Source organism: Cydia amplana, chromosome 18 (genome assembly GCF_948474715.1).
Source record: "Cydia amplana chromosome 18, ilCydAmpl1.1, whole genome shotgun sequence".
NCBI classification, from domain to species: Eukaryota; Metazoa; Arthropoda; class Insecta; order Lepidoptera; family Tortricidae; genus Cydia; species Cydia amplana.
The window spans coordinates 14,605,691-14,625,719 of record NC_086086.1 but is presented as its reverse complement, the minus strand read 5'-3'; the positions used below and the strand labels follow the sequence as shown (position 1 = coordinate 14,625,719).

General features: G+C 41.9%; 1 protein-coding gene across 1 annotated transcript in view; it reads right to left on the bottom strand.

The window, feature by feature from the left end:
- LOC134656353 (nuclear cap-binding protein subunit 1) overlaps positions 1 to 20,029 on the bottom strand; it is a 42,800-nt gene that overhangs the window by 2,661 nt on the left and 20,110 nt on the right. Inside the window, exons 6-9 of the mRNA XM_063511872.1 lie at positions 11,126 to 11,379; positions 9,393 to 9,636; positions 5,830 to 5,945; positions 3,622 to 3,810 (exon numbers count right to left, since the gene is read on the bottom strand). Coding sequence (XP_063367942.1) covers positions 3,622 to 3,810; positions 5,830 to 5,945; positions 9,393 to 9,636; positions 11,126 to 11,379 — 803 coding nt within the window. The remainder of the gene's footprint in view (positions 1 to 3,621; positions 3,811 to 5,829; positions 5,946 to 9,392; positions 9,637 to 11,125; positions 11,380 to 20,029) is intronic.

Below are 20,029 nucleotides of genomic sequence, written 5' to 3'. Positions count from 1 at the left end.
GTAGTTTTCGAATTATGATTTTTATTTTTATTACTTTTAACTTTTGTTGAGAAATTCCGGGGTAAGCTATTATTTATTAAAAAAAACTATTGAACTTTTTTGAATATTTCTTTTTGTAACATAATCCATCACAAACGGCGCAGTTGCTAAAAAAAATCAGCATCCTCACTTGGCTGTGTTTGGAAAAAAAGACAAACTTTTACGTTCAAGCTTAGATGTTGCCCTTACCTAAATAAATAAAAAATACAAGCGATTTCAAGGACTTTTGGTTATTTTAGAAACTGCTAGACCCTACGTTTTTTAAAAGGTCAAAAAAGTGATACTTAATAGTCATAATTTGTCAGAGTCGCCGGTCAAAGGATCTGAGGTGGAAAGCTTCCAAATTAGTAATTCATTACAAAAATCCTCTTTTCTTATTTCTACTATTATTTTATGGGGTCACTTCCCCATCGCTATTTCATTAGAAGGCATAAAAGCAACGCAAAGTTTCACCCCGGAATTTCTTAACAAAAGTTAAACTCGAAAACTACGAAAAATCGGTTAACATACATGGGGTAAATTCTGATGACCAACGACGAGGATTCTAAAAAAATGTTTTGGATGTCAAGGTTTGGACCACCCTGTATACAGGGTGGCTAAAAAATAACTGCATTTCCGTTGCCAGGGAGGTTTTGGAATTATACTGAGCAATTTTTACTATGAGACCAACCCCTAAGTCGCGAAAATTTTTTTTCTGTTTCCTACTTTTTGGCTGGTCCATTTTCTATGGGAGGTCTTTTGCCCATTTTGGCGCCCCCCCTTGGACGGCGCCCGGGGCACGTGCCCCCCCCAGCACCCCCCTAGTTACGCCACTGAGTCCGGTTTCCTCACGATGTTTTCCTTCACCGAAAAGCGACTGGTAAATATCAAATGATATTTTGTACATAAGTTCCGAAAAACTCATTGGTACAAGCCGGGGTTCGAACCCGCGACCTCCGGATTGCAAGTCACACGCTCTTACCGCTAGGCCACCAGCGCTTTGGTTGGCGCTTGGTTGTTTTCTATGTATTTAAGTATTTGTATATTATATATATCGTTGTCTGAGTACCCACAACACAAGCTTTCTTGAGCTTACCGTGGGGCTTAGTCAATTTGTGTAATATGTGTAATAATGTCCTATAATATTTATTTATTTATTTAACTAAGGAACACATCAAATTATTTTATGATTTTTTTTAAGTGAGAGGTTTGGGACGAGAAACGCCGTGGCCCGGTGGTCTAGTGGTCAAGATGTTAGCCGCGTAAGCTGAAGACGTGGGTTCGATTCCTGCCTCGGCCACCGGTGGACTTGGTCACTTTTTCTTTAGTTTATGATATCATGGATCCTTTATAATGGTACAAATGGCGGACTTAATGCCGTAAGGCATTCTCTGCCAGTCAACCAATGGGTCAAATCAGGAAGATTAAAGGATCTTTTAAATTAAAGAAAGACACAGTTTAGCAAAAATGATCTTCTTCCTCGTGTTATCCCGGCATTTTGCCACGGCTCATGGGAGCCTGGGTTCCGCTTGACAACTAATGATCTATCCTCTAAATTTTATTTTTCAATCTGCCAACGGAGCGGCAGATGACATTGCACATTCCGTTACCACTTTACGAGTCGTCGCCTGAGAGGTACTTGATAAAAAAAAAAGCGGCCAAGTGCGAGTCGGACTCGCCCATGAAGGGTTCCGTATTTAGGCGATTTATGACGTATAAAAAAAAAACTACTTACTAGATCTCGTTCAAACCAATTTTCGGTGGAAGTTTACATGGTAATGTACATCATATATTTTTTTTAGTTTTATCATTCTCTTATTTTAGAAGTTACAGGGGGGGGGACACACATTTTACCACTTTGAAAGTGTCTCTCGCGCAAACTATTCAGTTTAGAAAAAAATGATATTAGACACCTCAATATCATTTTTGAAGACCTATCCATAGATACCCCACACGTATGGGTTTGATGAAAAAAAAAATGTTTGAGTTTCAGTTCGAAGTATGGGGAACCCCAAAAATTTATTGTTTTTTTTTCTATTTTTGTGTGAAAATCTTAATGCGGTTCACAGAATACATCTACTTACCAAGTTTCAACAGTATAGTTCTTATAGTTTCGGAGAAAAGTGGTTGTGACATACGGACGGACAGACAGACGGACAGACGGACAGACAGACAGACATGACGAATCTATAAATAAGGGTTCCGTTTTTTGCCATTTGGCTACGGAACCCTAAAAAGATAAAATATACATAGTTTCAAGTAGGCATATTACAATGCGCTTATGAACGTCAAATAAAGCTACACCGGCTCCAACCCTACACCTCTGCCCCGAGATGATTTGAATCCCTCCTCAATTGGAGGAGGGTATCCCAATATGGGACCGGCAACAAAATATACTAGTAGCTGGTGGTCCATGTGGGATACAGTACTCACTAGAGATGCAACGGATAGTTGTTTGGCCGGATACCGGATATCCGGCCTGGATACCGGCCGAATATCCGGTATCCGGCCGCCGGATATTCGGCCGGCGCAACTATACCTATATTTTGAGTTTTGCAGGTGCGCGTCGTGCAGGTTTCGACCTGTTTCGTAGTGAACGTTCGCGCGGACACATTTCTAGGATCGTCGAGTTTTATCATGTTATTACGTAATACGTAGTAAGTTCGTTTATAGTTACAAGTGCGCGCGTGTATTTTTGTGTAAACAAATAAGTGTATTGTGTGACATTGGTTACGTATTCATTTCTATCTACTGTGTCGTTAGCATTATGACCGTGACTGTTTTTTAGATTCCTGTTTTTACCCCAAAATGTGTTAATTTTACTATCCGGTATCCGGCCGGATAGTAGGTCACTATCCGGTATCCGGCCGGATACTAAAATAACGGCCGGATAGGCCGGATAACGGATAGTAACCGGATATCCGGTGCATCTCTAGTACTCACAGCGAGGAAGACCTGCCGCAGGCGGCCGACGGTGCTCCGGTACCAGCCCGTGTTGGGGTCGCGCGCGTCCGTGTCGCACCGGACCAAGTGCTCGGACAGGATCATGATGAACCGCTGGAACACGATCAGGAACAGCTTCTGTTCCATGTGGGACACAGTACTCACAGCGAGGAAGACCTGCCGCAGGCGGCCCACGGTGCTCCGGTACCAGCCCGTGTTGGGGTCGCGCGCGTCCGTGTCGCACCGGACCAAGTGCTCGGACAGGATCATGATGAACCGCTGGAACACGATCAGGAACAGCTTCTGTTCCATGTGGGACACAGTACTCACAGCGAGGAAGACCTGCCGCAGGCGGCCCACGGTGCTCCGGTACCAGCCCGTGTTGGGGTCGCGCGCGTCCGTGTCGCACCGGACCAAGTGCTCGGACAGGATCATGATGAACCGCTGGAACACGATCAGGAACAGCTTCTGTTCCATGTGGGACACAGTACTCACAGCGAGGAAGACCTGCCGCAGGCGGCCCACGGTGCTCCGGTACCAGCCCGTGTTGGGGTCGCGCGCGTCCGTGTCGCACCGGACCAAGTGCTCGGACAGGATCATGATGAACCGCTGGAACACGATCAGGAACAGCTTCTGTTCCATGTGGGACACAGTACTCACAGCGAGGAAGACCTGCCGCAGGCGGCCCACGGTGCTCCGGTACCAGCCCGTGTTGGGGTCGCGCGCGTCCGTGTCGCACCGGACCAAGTGCTCGGACAGGATCATGATGAACCGCTGGAACACGATCAGGAACAGACGCTTCTGGTCCATGTGGGCCGCTTCTAGACGCTCTTCCATGCGTTCAACTGCCTGGAAATTTTAATTAGTGTTAGAAGCAATACTCTAAGCAGCGGTCGGCAACCTGCGGCCCGTGAACCTGTCACTTGCGGCCTGCGAGCCTCCCTGGCTATTTTGTATGTAACATTGACAAACGGCAATGTCTGATAAAGTCATAAATATTAACAAAGTGCGGCCCGCGTCAACTTCCTTAACTACTATGTGGCCCTTGGCTGCTAAAAGGTTGCCGACCGCTGCTCTAAAGTGTAAACTAACCATAAAAATCAAGAGACAAGGAACATTTCCATAGAATTTGGTAATCAGACTTGAAAATCGCGCCATCATTAATTTCAGTTTTTTTAAGACAGATTATGACAAAGAAAAAATGTATATCTGAGGACCCAAAGCTCGAAAAATTAAGGACCATATTTAATTTCTATATATTACTTCGATTATGCAAATTAACAAACACTGGAATTTTCGTGGCACTCTTGAATTGTCGTACTGACTTCCGATATACATATATCGACACAAAATAGAACACATATAAATCCGACAACTTCAATAAACAATGCTAATAGTCCAATCTCTATTTCACTGAAGGTCTAAGGCAGGGGTTCCCAACCTTTTACCCTATGCGCCTAACCCAACGATATCCTAAAATACTATGCCCCCTACCCCTAGGGACCGCAATGGAGAGTACATAAATTAACTACGTAATTGAGGCATAAAAATGTCTACTTGGCTTTTTCTACCTGTGGAAACTCGTAATTGCCCACAGACAAGACATCCTCTAGACTGAGCATAGTAACGCTACCCCCTTTGCCACAAATTTATTTTATTTAAATAATCTGATAAAGTTATTTACAACTGAGTGTTTTTTTGTAATATTTTGTTTTTTTGTTCTTGACATTCGACAATACCTAGGTTGGCCCTAGCTATGTATACATTAACATTTCTTTTTATTATGACATTGTTTTATTTGTAAATTTTATATTCTTCTATTTTTTTTCTTTCTATTTTTAATGTTAAATTGACGATTTTTTAATGAAAGCCTTTGTTTTATCCTGTTGTGTAAAATACTGTGTCTTTTTCTTTAAGAAATAAATATATCTAATCTAATCTAATCTATACGGTAGTTTTTACGGTAGTACGGTCCATCTTCGAGTCAAGTGTCAGAATCCCGTGCCGTGATTGGTCCGTGCCTTTGAACGGACCAATCACGGCACGGGATTCGTTCACCTCGTCCGTGCGGGGGAATCCCAGTATTTTTGGCAGCATCGTTTCATGAAATAATTGCTCTAAACTCCGTCTAGAGGATTCCTAGTCTATGTAATTGCCTCACTGTTTCTATGTTATTACCTAACTTGCTGCTCTAGCTGTAAGTTTTCCAAACAAATAAAATAGATAGTTTTATGAATAAGGGTGGAAGTCTACAGCCGTTCGCTGCGCCTCTCTTGGGTTCACCCTTGGAAACCCTGGTCTAAAGCTTTGGATTCCTCCGAAAACGGTGCCGTAATATGACGGCCGTCATATAGCGGCCGCAAAAGACGGCCGTCTTTACGGTGGCGACATGTGGAAAGTACCACGGCGTCATAACACACCGTCATCCACCAAGGTCAAAGCGGCAAATTTGAAAAATGTAGGCGCGATGGGATAACGTCCCATAGAAAATTTGAATTTCGCGCCTTTTCCTACTGACAAGATTTGCTTGATCATCTATAATTTACTTGGAGGATGAAATATGATCAGAAGAGGAAAATAATCGTAGTACGGAATCATTTATTCAAATCTCGTGTCATTTATTCAAAATGGCGTCACCGCTATCTAATAAAACGTTCACTAAACTATCGACACCGTCATGACGGCCGTCACCTTACGTTACGTTGACAATCAACGTAACGTAACGCCGTCTAGGAAACCGCGCCATCTTGTTTACATAGACAACGTTCTAGTGACGTCATTCAACGCTATATAGCGGCCGTAATATGACGGCACCGTTTTCGGAGGAATCCAAAGCTTAAGGGGTGAAGTCTGGTCAGTGGCGCTTACCTCTTCAGTGGGCTTGTCCTGGTCTTTCTTCTTCTTGCTGGTGCCTTCGTCTTCAGAGTCCGAGCTGGAGGAGTCAGCCCTAGCCAGCTCCGCGCGAGCTTCCTGTAGTTCGCGACCTGGAAATAATATGACTGGTATATTGGCCGTAAAGGCTAGAAGCGCTGGTGGCCTAGCGGTAAGAGCGTGCGACTTGCAATCCGGAGGTCGCGGGTTCGAACCCCGGCTCGTACCAATGAGTTTTTCGGAACTTATGTACGAAATATCATTTGATATTTACCAGTCGCTTTTCGGTGAAGGAAAACATCGTGAGGAAACCGGACTAATCCCAATACGGGCCTAGTTTACCCTCTGGGTTGGAAGGTCAGATGGCAGTCGCTTTCGTAAAACTAGTGCCCACGCCAATTACTGGGATTAGTTGCCAAGCGGACCCCAGGCTCCCATGAGCCGTGGCAAAATGCCGGGACAACGCGAGGAAAATGATGATTGGCCGTAAAGTCTAACCCTAACGGCTGCTAACTTAATGTATTAACCCTGTCGTTATGGCATAGAGAGGGACAAACGACGATCATCAACTGATTAAGTTATCAGCCGTTTATGAATAACGCCGTAACTCTTTGACCGCCAAAGACGCCAACTGACGCCCGCCTACAGCCCAATTTCAACCTTCGTGCATTCCAACAAGGTTCAATGCGGCACCGCACACGATAGGCGCGGTGTTCAAATGGTTGATTGAACACTTCGGTGAGACACAGACATAATATGAATAGTTATAGTTCTAGTTCCAGATCATGTAGGAGAAGGTCCCCTAGCAGGCGCCGTGTAAGTAGGAGCGCGCAATACATTTATTTGGGTCTCTATTGTTTCCCAAAAAGTTTCAAGTCATGTAATTGTTTGCCCGCATTTTCGTTAGTCATAATTCATTTGGTTATCTATAGGACCTTACGAAAATCCTGAAAATATAACGGTTTCAGTTTTATGACTAATGATAATATGACAAACAATACATTAGGACTTAAAACTTTATGGGAAACAAAGGGTCCATTTATTTATGCATATTTATTCATAGCGGCCCGCGGCCAATGTAATTTTTGTCGTTAATTTTTAGGGTTCCGTACCCAAAGGGTAAAAACGGGACCCTATTACTAAGACTCCGCTGTCCGTCCGTCCTTCCTTCCGTCCGTCCGTCCGTCCGTCCGTCCGTCCGTCCGTCTGTCACCAGGCTGTATCTCACGAACCGTGATAGCTAGACAGTTGAAATTTTCACAGATGATGTATATCTGTTGCCGCATACTAAAAACAGAATAAAATAAAGATTTAAGTGGGGCTCCCATACAACAAACGTGATTTTTGACCGAAGTTAAGCAACGTCGGGCGGGGTCAGTACTTGGATGGGTGACCGTTTTTTTGTTTGTTTTTTTTTTTGCTTGTTTTGCTCTATTTTTTGTTGATGGTGCGGAACCCTCCGTGCGCGAGTCCGACTCGCACTTGGCCGGATTTTTACTAATCTTTTCAACATGTAATTTTTAGTGATCAGTAACAAACACTGAGTGTAACAAGCTCTAACTCCAGAGGATTCTGTTAACCCACTTGTTACTATCGTCCTTTATAACATATTTTTAACCGACTTCCAAATCTAAAAGGAGGAGGTTATCAATTCGGTTGTATGTTTTTTTTTATTTTTATTTTTTTTATTTTCTTTTATGTTTGTTACTCCATATCTCCGTCATTACTGGACCGATTTTGAAAATTCTTTTTTTGATTGTATGTATATGCATACAGATTGGTCCCGTTTTTGTCAAAACCTAGTTCTGATGATGGGATCCATGAGGAATCGAGGGAACTCCTCAAATCTTAAAGGCATACATATAGTGATTTTTGTGTTTTTATCAACAAATCAAGCATATACATTCAGAAACGTGACATTTGATGAAGTGGAACTGCTGATGATGATCAGAACGGAACTCTTCAACGACGCATAGTTCACGTTTGGCGATTTGTCCTCTTCGTTATGTTTGTTAAGCAAGTTAAGTTTTTAAGCCACATTTTTGTCAAGCTCGAGTTCTGATGATGGGATCCATGAGGAATCGAGGGAACTCCTCAAATCTTAAAGGCGTGCGTATAGAGATTTTTGTATTTTCATCAGAAAATCAAGCATTTTTATTAAAAACTGTCGCATTTGATGAAGTGGAACTGCTGATGATGATCAGAACAGAACTCTTCAACGACCCATAGTTCACGTTTGGCGATTTGTCCTCTTCGTTATGTTTGTTAAGCAAGTTTAGTTTTTAAGCCACATTTCTGACAAGCTCGAGTTCTGATGATGAGATCCATAAGGAATCGAGGGAACTCCTCAAATCTTAAAGGCATACATATAGTGATTGTTGTGTTTTAATCAACAAATCAAGCATATACATTTAAAAAGTAACATTTGAGGAAGTGTAACTGCTGATGATGACCAGAACGAAACTCTTTAACGACGCATAGCTCGCGTTTGGCGATTTTTCCTTTTCGTTATGTTTGTTAAGCAAGTTAGGTTTTTAAGCCATATTTATGTCAAGCTCAAGTTCTGAACATGGGATCCATGAGAAATCGAGGGAACTCCTCAAATCTTAAAGGCACACGTATATAATTTTCTGTATTTTCATCTTAAAATAAAGCATTAACATTAAAAACTGTCGCATTTGATGAACTGGAACTGCTGATGATGATCAGAACAGAACTCTTCAACGACGCATAGTACATGTTTGGTGATTTCGAATTTCGACTTTGACTTGGACTGGGACCCGGACTCGGATCCAGATCCGGCCTCGTACCCGGATCCGGTTCGGACCCGGACCCGGACTCGGACACAGACCCGGACCTTGACCCGGAAAACCACTATGATACCTAAACTAAACAAACTACTATGATTACCTACCATAAAATGTAGGTATAAAGTATGATGAGGCCAAACCCCTCCCGCTCAAACCCCCGTACACCGCACCGCATGCGCCGTTAAGTGGGTTAGGTTAGGTTTGAACTGCTATCCTCACAGAACCAAACAAAAGTGGGTTAGGTTAGGTTAGAACTGCGAGCCTTACAGAAACGAAATGCTACTAGAAAAGTGGGTGGTTTTACCTCCTTTTCTACATAGCGCACCATCTACAATAATCTTTCACCGGGCCGCATAGAAGTCGGTTTTTTTTTCTTAAAAATTATTTGTTTTGTTTTTTGTAGTGGCTAATTGACAATATATCGAAAAGTCATAAAAAACTCTACGGACCGCCCGATGTCCCTCGACCAGGGATCACCAATTTGTTTCTTCAGGGTTCCGGTTCTTAAAATAAAATGAGGAGTGTCTTTTCAAAAGGGTTTATTTTTTTCTTAGCGGTACTTCTAGAGAGAACCTTGCTCAAGAAAACTTAAGGTCCAATTTAGAAATAGATTCCCAGAAAAAATAAACCCTTTTGAAAAGACACTCCTCAAATGACCATCGCGGTCCGTTTCTACTTGAGATTACTGAGTTCGGCGGTCCGCCATTTGGTTTGGTGACCCCTGCCTTAGACACATAGTTGTCTACTCACTGAGTTTGGAGACGTGTTTATTCATTTTGTCAATAGTGAGATGCAGGATCTCCCACAGCTGCGCTCCCGTGAAGTAGGGCGCCATCTCCTTGGAGAAGAGCCACGTGGCCACGGCGCTGCACTCAACTATCTGAGTCTTTAACATCTTGTCCACCAGCACGCAGACCATCTGCGGGTGGCGCTGCCAGAGCTCCCACACGTTGCGGAGGATGCAGATTTGGGCCTCCTCGGATTCGGCGAGGATCTGTGGGAAATACGAGAGGCGATGGATCATATTTTACCAGTATATTAATTTTAATTTTTAATTTTCTTTATTTAGAAACAAACAGTCTCTTATAGTAATACATTATTACAATGAAGGGTTATCAGAATAGTATATGTGTAGTTTCCAAGCAAAAAGTCCCACTGTCGCTTGCCATAAGGACGCTTTGATAGGTTATTCGTATAAAGATACATCGTCCTTCCTTTCGTTCTTTTGACTAGACTTTGACACATATTTATTCTAGTTATTGGATTTTTTAGTTTTAACCTCATTTATAATGGACATTATGGACTTTCTCCTACTAGTCTTAAAGTTAAGGAAAGAGTTATTGTTACAGGATCGAATTCTATATATGGGTTACAATGTAACATAGACTAGGAATCCTCTAGACTAAGTTTAGAGCAATTATTTCATGAAACCGATGCTGCCAAAAAAACGGGGGTGCGGGGGGACGAGGTGAGCGAATCCCGTGCCGTGATTGGTCCGTTCAAAGACACAGACCAATCACGCCACGGGATTGACTCGAAGATGGAGTAAAACTACCGTATAAGTGGCAGAGGGGGTAACGTTACTATGCTCAGTCTAGAGGATTCCTAGTCTATGCAATGTAATGAAATTGAATATAACATATAAAATATTAAATATAATAGAATAAGTTAGTACATCCTAACCTAGAATTTAGGTATTGTTTGTATTGATATCTTTTTGTACCATCAACCTATCATGTTTTGGCAATAAAGTGATTTCATTTCATTTCATTTCATTTCATAACACCAAAGCTATGTGAGATGGCCCGCGCTGCCGACAGCTGGCCACTTTATATAAAAGTTTGAGCAGGTTTTGAACCATTTTTTACCAATAAGAGCTGTTTTTGTAAACGTCCCTTGATGACTGATCCCCCCTCATGGGTCACCAAAGAAAACTCACCTTGAAAACGTAATGAAACTTCGATATAGCAGCAAAGCTGTGAGAAATGCTCTTGCTGCCCAAGTTAAGTAGTGTCTGCACAAACACGTCGATCTTGAGCGGGTTGTGTGGCGCGGCCTGCGCTGCCGAGGGTTGGTCGCCTTCACGGAGGGGGTTCGGGAGATCTCGGAGAACGTTTAGAGCTTCGTTGGACACTTTTGACGGACCTTCAGGGCTGTTTTTATAGACGTGCCTTCTTTAGTAAGAATCAAAGGGCTACTAATAAAGCTCACCTTAAAAACGTAATGAAACTTCGATATAGCAGCAAAGCTGTGAGAAATGCTCTTGCTGCCCAAGTTAAGTAGTGTCTGCACAAACACGTCGATCTTGAGCAGGTTGTGCGGCGCGGCCTGCGCTGCCGAGGGTTGGTCGCCTTCACGGAGGGGGTTCGGGAGATCTCGGAGAACGTTTAGAGCTTCGTTGGACACTTTTGACGGACCTTCAGGGCTGTTTTTATAGACGTGCCTTCTTTAGTAAGAATCAAAGGGCCACCAATAAAGCTCACCTTGAAAACATAATGAAACTTGGATATAGCAGCAAAGCTGTGAGAAATGCTCTTGCTGCCCAAGTTAAGTAGTGTCTGCACAAACACGTCGATCTTGAGCGGGTTGTGCGGCGCGGCCTGCGCTGCCGAGGGTTGGTCGCCTTCACGGAGGGGGTTCGGGAGATCTCGGAGAACGTTTAGAGCTTCTTCAGGGGTGCATTTGTTGCGGACGCAGACTACTAGCTGGTGGGCTGCTTCGGTGCCGGGAAGAGATGCTGAAACAAACAGAGATATGTTTAGAAGCCGTCTAATTATTGTGTGTACTCAAATGTAGTAGTAAATGACGTTTAAATTATTAAACCGACACAAAGGCAAACAAAGGCTATGGTAGAAAATCGCACCTAAATGTCTAAGGGCCAGTTGCATCACAATTAGCAGACTGATCAATGTCACTCAGCAAAAGACAAACAACAATATGACAATTCTCATACAAAAAACTTAGCGAGCGCTTTAACGCTGACTGACGGTTTGGGGCAACCGATCCTAAAATGAGACATAAATAATCACATAATTAAACTCTTGTAATTAATAAATAGCGGTAATAAGATAACATATAGATAGATGCTCTAAAAAAGGAAAAAAAGCTTACATTTTTCGAGACCAACGTAACTCCTCTAGTTTCATTCTGATTTCTAGATTCTGGCATTTCTGGATTTTCATTTCATTCAATGTCTGGATGTCGCACTTATATGGAAGAGTGATAGACATTACCGTTTCGTTCGCTACCGCGCAAACGATTGGCATCTGGGCAAGGCATCTGAACATTAGTAGATCTTATCTCATCGCAATAGAGTTCACATCTGCTCAGCCAACTGTGTCAACGATGGTGGATGCTACGTCTCCTAAGCGCGATGGCGTAAAAATTCCCGCGCATACTCGTAAGTCCAATGAGACATAACGCAACGTCGTAATTAATGTAGATGTGCGATAAGATACACAATACGTTGGGCAACTAGTGTGGGAACAAGACAAGTGCTAAAGCCGACCAGATGGTTTACTGTCAATTCGGCCAGGGAATAGTCTGTTCTAATTGTAAGATTAATTAGTCTTCACATATTAAATATATTAAAGGTCTGTGTCCCACGGAAGTTTTGTTAGTCTTTACGTATTTACTTTAATTACAACTATAAGGTAAACGTACTGGTGCTCGACACAGTTATAGTACCTACATGTCATCTTGAAACTTAAGTCATTGTCAATAGAGGTGTCAGCAGAGTGTCATCTATTGGGCATTAGCATGTCGAGCACTAGTACGTTTACCTTATGCATCGGAGGTTTGCGGCTGCGAGCGTGTATTTAATGAGATTAGAATTTTATAGTTTAAATCTAATACTTTTAAGTATTAATGTATAAAAATAATTTTTATTTGCTTTTACGATAGCATTTCAAGCTGACATAATCAGACAGATTATAATTATAAATACATTTTATTGAAACAAACATGCATGGTAACACATATAATATGTATGATAATTGGTACCATTTGTTCAAGATACTATCATTTTACTTTTCATGATTTTAAATATCATTTTTAGTCACTGAACATATCTGCTATCTTTGGGTCCAGATCAATTCAATTAAAAGCAACCATGTGTGACCAGATAAGGGCGTCAAAGCATGCCGTTCGTAAATCGTATTTCATCACCGAACTTACCGCTCTAGCGCCTACAGCGGATAACGATTGCAGATGAAATCTATTCTAAAGGTTTCAAATGCTTTGGTATATTGAGTTCGGGTGATAGGCGAGGTTCATTTGAGGAGTGTCTTTTCAAAAGGGCTTATTTATCTATGAAGACTATCCAAAAATAAACCAAAAATACTCCAGGACATATTTTTCAGTAAGTTTTATGCACTTATACCTATACCTACTTACAATAGTTACAATTAACTGTTGAATAAGTAAGATACTGGGCCTAAAAAAAGACCGGATGGAAGCTGGACAGGACAGTCCTTAGGAACCGTGAGTTGAAGACCCTAGAACTTAGTGGCTGAACCTAACGTCATTGGGGAGTCTAAAGCTCACAGACTCGTTGTTTGGGCCATGTTGAGAGAATGGATGAAGATCGGAATGCGAAAAGAGCGTACCAGGCGGCCTAGCCAAGGTGACAATCGCTTGCGCTTCGCTTTCGAATCGCTTTGTGTCTCTCTATCACTCTTCCTAGTGTGACAGTGACAATTGCGTTTCGTTCGCTACGGAGAGTTAGCGATTGGCATGTTGGCTACGGGGCCAGGGCCGCCCCAGGTCTCGCTGGTGCGACATGATGGAGGCGGATCTGAGCGAACTTCGAGTCAACAATTGGCGAGAGATCGCACAGGACTGAGAAAAGTGGCGCTGTCTTGTGTCGGAGGCCAAGTCTCATTTTGGGTCGCTGATCCTTATACCATCCAATCCAATCCAGATCCACACAAGTCAGTAAATATGTAATGAAGCTCAGACTATAGAGCACATCATTCGGCGTTGCCCTTTACACTCTTTCTCAGGCTCCCCGGAAGATCTGTTTAAGTTAACACCCGACGCAATCTCGTGGATCGGGTCCCTGAATGTGGACTTTTAATTATAGTTATGTAGCTATTTAATGAGTTAAGTGTCTTGAGAGAACGGAGGTCTTCTTATAAAACACCGATGAGGAGGTATTTACTTTATTTGATTTTACAATTACGAGTTTAATTCAATATAGTTTAGAAGCGCGAGGGTGTACCGGTACACCGAGCGATTCGGAGCTCACGTGTAGCCTGGTCGCTGGATGCGAACTAGATGAGGACTCGATGAGAACTCTATGAGAACTGTCTTCCGCTGGTCGGGATGGCCGCTTATATTCATCCCGAAACCGTGGGGATGCGTTGTCTGGAGTCACGTAGGCCATGAGAAGTTTCTGGAGCGTTTATGCTGTCGCTGCCATTAAGATAATGAAGAGTCGATCCCGTGGGACCGGCATTAATTGACAACCGCCATAAAATAGGTGATGCATTACATGCGCCTGTACTTGTATCAAAGGGTGCGTTTGTTTATCCCATTAGGTGCGTCTGCATTCCTTCTATCGACGCTGAAGATAATCTTTAATGTCTTGCCGTCGGTGTGTTGCTGGAGGTCGGGGATACGTGGGAAGCGTTCCTTAACTAGTTAAGTGTCTTGAGAGAACGGAGGTCTTCTTATAAAACACCGATGAGGAGGTATTTACTTTATTTGATTTTACAATTACGAGTTTAATTCAATATAGTTTAGAAGCGCGAGGGTGTACCGGTACACCGAGCGATTCGGAGCTCACGTGTAGCCTGGTCGCTGGATGCGAACTAGATGAGGACTCGATGAGAACTCTATGAGAACTGTCTTCCGCTGGTCGGGATGGCCGCTTATATTCATCCCGAAACCGTGGGGATGCGTTGTCTGGAGTCACGTAGGCCATGAGAAGTTTCTGGAGCGTTTATGCTGTCGCTGCCATTAAGATAATGAAGAGTCGATCCCGTGGGACCGGCATTAATTGACAACCGCCATAAAATAGGTGATGCATTACATGCGCCTGTACTTGTATCAAAGGGTGCGTTTGTTTATCCCATTAGGTGCGTCTGCATTCCTTCTATCGACGCTGAAGATAATCTTTAATGTCTTGCCGTCGGTGTGTTGCTGGAGGTCGGGGATACGTGGGAAGCGTTCCTTAACTAATGTAAAAATGTTTATGTACATGTCGGCGGCAGATCGTAAGATCAGGCAGATCGTAATGTTCCTGTGTAATGTTTTGACGATAGTGACATTAAACCAATATATAGATACGATAGGTTCGTTAGGTTGCTTTAGATGCCCGAGAAGGGCAAACTGCCCAGAAATAGGAGCCGTCGACTCAGGGAACGGGTCAAAGATTTTCACGTTTCACGATATGCCTAGGAATTTCACGATATGCCTGATTTTACGATCGGCTGCCGACATATACAGGGTGCCCAGTAATTAATGGATAACCATCTAACCACCAACAGGGCACCTTAGGCTGGTCCGGAAAATGCACTTATAGGACTAGTAAAAGTTTCGTGGTTTTCGAGATAATCGAACTTTTCTGTCTTTTACGACTTGCCATACGATTAAATAAATGATTGCATTAAGGAAAGCGGACCATTGTCTATTCAAGCATGTCTCTACGCATGTCATACATGCATCTATACATTCTAATATTAGCGAATATTTGCTATTTATTAATGTACAACCTAAACCGCGTTTAGCGACAATGAACCTTAAAAGGTTGTAGATAAAGTTGTAAATTGGTTGTTGAATAGTATTGCAAGAGGGAATGTATATGTAATATGCGTTCCGCGTGTGACAGGGACATGATGAAGAATTGGTAAAGATTAATATTTTTAGAACTTAAGGTTCTGCAGAACGAATTCCTAAATCAAATATCAATCTATGTATCTAAGTTTTCTATACACGCATATACATATATGTAGTGCATAATTTTTTTCCATCGCATTTTCACGAAAACGTACGAACGTGTCTTGCTATTTCAGTCAGTCTCGGCACAAAAAGTACTGAAGTTGATTGAAGTAGCATGATAAATACGAACGTTCTCGTGAAAATACGATGGAAAACAATTATGCACAACATCTGTAAGTATGTATATCGTCACCTGGTACCCAATACCCGTAGTATGTATTTACAAGAAGCGATGCTTAGTTTGGGCCTATCTGTGCATTAAATATGCATTTTTTGAATATGTATTTATCCTTGGGATTATTTATCTACTACCTATAATGTAAACTTAAGAAAATTAGAAAAACGACATGGTTAGAGTAATAAAGAATCCTAATCTAATTTAAACTGTCGTTACAGTCATACGATATGTATAACATTAGGGTAATTTTACGGCTTAACTTACGTATTTTTAGTTTTTACAAATTTGAAACAATCTCATTTCGGGGGGAGAGGAGGCAAAAAATCATCAAATACCTACCCGTCACGTAATTAATGGACGCCCCTATACTTGTTTCTAAAAATGGCCCCTGCGGCATGGTACCTACCGAAAACACTGGCAGCATTTCCTCGCTGAGCATCCTTGCTCAAGCTGCCAGATCTTCGGTCTCCTGTGAAGTCTGTAAGTCTCTTCGAAAGGTATTTATTTTTTATTAATCATCATTATCACTCCTGAAGTTACTTTACAATATTCTATAGAAAAATGCTGGAGGAACCCCGTTCGCAAAAACGGCGAAAAGCGTCCGAGATGGAAAGTGCGCACGCGAGGTTTTCACTCGCCCGCCGCGCCGGCTCGCGTGGACGCGGGTATACTATTTCAGGCGGACACATTTTTGCACACAGTTATACTGCTTCTAACGAGATATGAGGGTTTTCATACGACTTAATTTTAGCTACTTGTAAGGAGAGGTAGAGCGGGCTAATAGAAAGTACTCTTTCCAGGCGGGTGTTATTCCTGGGGACGTGGGGACTGAAGTCCACTGAGAGTTAGTCAGAAGTTGTACTGATAGTTACATTAGTAACTGACATTTGGAACTCCGTAAGCGCGATGTAGGTTTGTAATACAAATACAAATAAAATAGTTATTTTCGATACAAGTGCGAAAAAGAGGAAATTCGAAACGAGTGGCGATAAATTAAAACACGACCGAAGGGAGTGTTTTAAATCGACACGAGTTGCGAATTACCTATTCGCACGTGTATCGAACAACGTTTTACAGTACATATGGCACTTTAATGTTTCGACATACGCACTAAGTGCTATTTTACGCACTAGTGCGGAAAAATAGCCCCATATGTACTGTAAAATCATTTACGAACGTCTTTTACGAATACCTACTCATATTTTTGGAGCGTACCACAATAGAACTAAAGTTATATACTTAATGTAAATACTATCATACATTGAATAATTTTACAGTTTAGACTCACTTGTTTTTATAGTCACTCGCGCGACATATCTCACAACAGTTTTAATTCGAGTATCATACATTTGGGAGGTTATATTTAATTAATAAATTTTCGAGAAATAATTAATTTCAATTAATTTTTTTTTTCAGTATATTATATTTTGTCACGCACGCTGACAATCACGTCGTTTACAAAAAATATTCTTATTAATTATACATACAAATATGTTGAATAGTTTATTATCACCAAATGCCAAGCATATAACTAGGTATAACGATTTAACATTTTCTATTCCGCTTAATGCGTTTTCACGGACACAATACAAAGCGGGAAAACTGCGTATTCGTTTTTAATTGATTTAAACAAATGCCGCAAAACAATTGCAACAAGTCGAGCGTTGACACGGGAAGCAGTTGCAATTTTAAGACAAAGTTGTATACCGTTTCCTTAGATATTGTCTCCGATGTGGACAGATAGGCGGCCATTATTTTAAATCGCGAGTCGTTTACGCTTACATTGTAAAGCAATAATCGTAGTCCGTTTACTAAAGGACGCTGTATACGTTCCGTCCGGAAAAAAAACATGGCGACGCTGCGAGTAACAGTAACTAATACACACGCACAGATTAAGTGCCAGTTGCACCACACTTGACAGACTGATCAACATCATTCAGCAGAGGACTATTTAAAGTCCCATATAATAAAATTTTGCAAACGCTTTAACAGTGAAAGACTGTTTGGTGCAACCGACCCTCACTCTGTCAGATCTACATTAGCCTGTGTGGGCCGGACGGGCAAAACTGACAATACGAGTATATGGTGAGAACTGGGCAGTCTGGGCACAGATTTGCCTGCCAAATGTCTGTGGATTACCCGTTTTTTCACCATACAGTCCAAATCTGAGCGCCTATTGGCTGGTGATTGAAGTGGAAAAGCGACTTGCACCGCTCAAATAAATTAGATAATGGTCGCTTCAAACGTACGGTGATTTTTTTAAGGACCAGTTCAGGAAAACTCTAGTTAAAGCGACCGGCCGTCCCAAAGGTAGTTAGGTACAGCATTTTCCACTGAGAAACGGGGCCTATACCGTGAATATCACTAGCGTGCAAATCTTCTTTGTCGTATCCTCATGGCTGAGGAACATGGCGCCTGTGGACACTCTTCACCAGTGCTCTCGAAGCCGCTCTATCTTGGGCCCGGGCCCGGTGTATGCTAGCCTGTAATGTGGCTTTTCTGTCCGCCCAACGCGTGGCCATACGACGTGACCATACAAAAATAAAATGTAGGTACGTAACTCATAGCTGTTCTGATCGGCATGTATGCATCTACCTTAACATTGTACCTACGCTGTCAACATGTCGAATATCTGAATCTTAAAGTCATCGGCTTAAGGTAGATTTTTGGTTGGCATATAATTATAGCTGTCCTTTGTTGGCTTCCTCAGTTATCCTAATGCTTTACAGGGAGATATCTGATGTAATATGGATCAAGTAGCTGATTACCATAATTATGTTCACAATTTCCAACACTGAATGAATGTTTATGTCAATCGTACGGTACGTTGGATAGGTTGGACGGACTGGGGCCCATTTCTCGAACGGTATTAGTCTAATCAGTGTGTTACCAAGGTAACACATAGGTACGATTTGAAAGTTCGTGGACTAATAATAATTAGTCTAATACTGTTAGGCCTAGGTTGGATTGTTGAACCCATACTGGTGAAAAACAAAGTAGGCACCTACCTAATATACTACCTAATTAGATAGGAGGACATATGTTTGAGGCGTCTGTGCAGTGCGCATGTATATCACCAGTAAAATTAGAATTCCGAGGCCTTCATAAAACTTCATTCACAAATAATTAGAACATATTTATTCTCCGTATAACTTGTGATACGCAGAATTTTAAAGATTCCTCGCTATAACGACTTATAATCACATCGCATGCGTATTGCCAACTAGATCGATCAAAAGTATCACGAAGTGTCGATTTATAGCTATCATTTACAACCTATTAATTGTAATTTGTAAGCAAATATGCTTTACATTTTACATAGCAATCATTTGTGGGTTCTATTTTATATAAAAGTATTCGCGCTCTGGGCCAACCGTGCCCATACACAACACATGCTGAGTGACAACCATTTTTAGTGATTTTATTTTAAAATGGCAAGTATATACTATACTCGTACTAGAAGCACTCTTTACTGTAGCAATAGTAAGTAAAATGTCTTGGAAAGCGTTGCGGTAGTGTTGCTAAAAGTCCTTTTGGTTTTATTGTTTTTTGATAGGTATTTTCAAAACCCCGCTCTAGAAGTTATGCACCGTACCCAATAGCCATTCATAACAAGAAAAAGAAAATTATACAACTGAAAGTCGGTAAAAAATCGACCTGCACGAATTTGTTACCAGTGTATTTAATTTGTGAGTTAAAGTTTATATAAGACACATAAAAAGGTATTTCGCCAATTATGAATTATACATACACATAAAAAGTTAAATTGTTGCTTGTAAATGTTCTACATGGAAAAGTAAAGTGGGTTAAGAGCGAACCTGATTGGAGTTTTGAGGGTTTCCCATTTTTTTATTGAACTCTTGCGGACTTACAGTTCCTTAACTAGTAGTTCGCCCGAACTATGAACTCGCAATTCGCCAAAAACTTAAAATCAGTTTATTGACCACAGAATTGTATAGAATTAGTAAAAAAATAAAATACTTGGTCCAATAACCGACAGCGAAGTCTTAAGGGACCCACTGATTAACAGTCCGCCGGACGGTATCGGCCTGTCAGTTGTTCGGAACTGTCAAAATTTTGTTCTAACTGACAGGCCGATACCGTCCGGCGGACTGTTAATCAGTGGGCCCCTTTAGTTATAGGGTCCCGTTTTTGCCTGGGTACGGAACCCTAAAAAGCGCACCAGAAAAGTCCTAGGTACACCCGTGAATCTTGTCAGCCAGTTTTTTCCCGCCCAGAAACGTCCACAACACTTGACGGACACCGC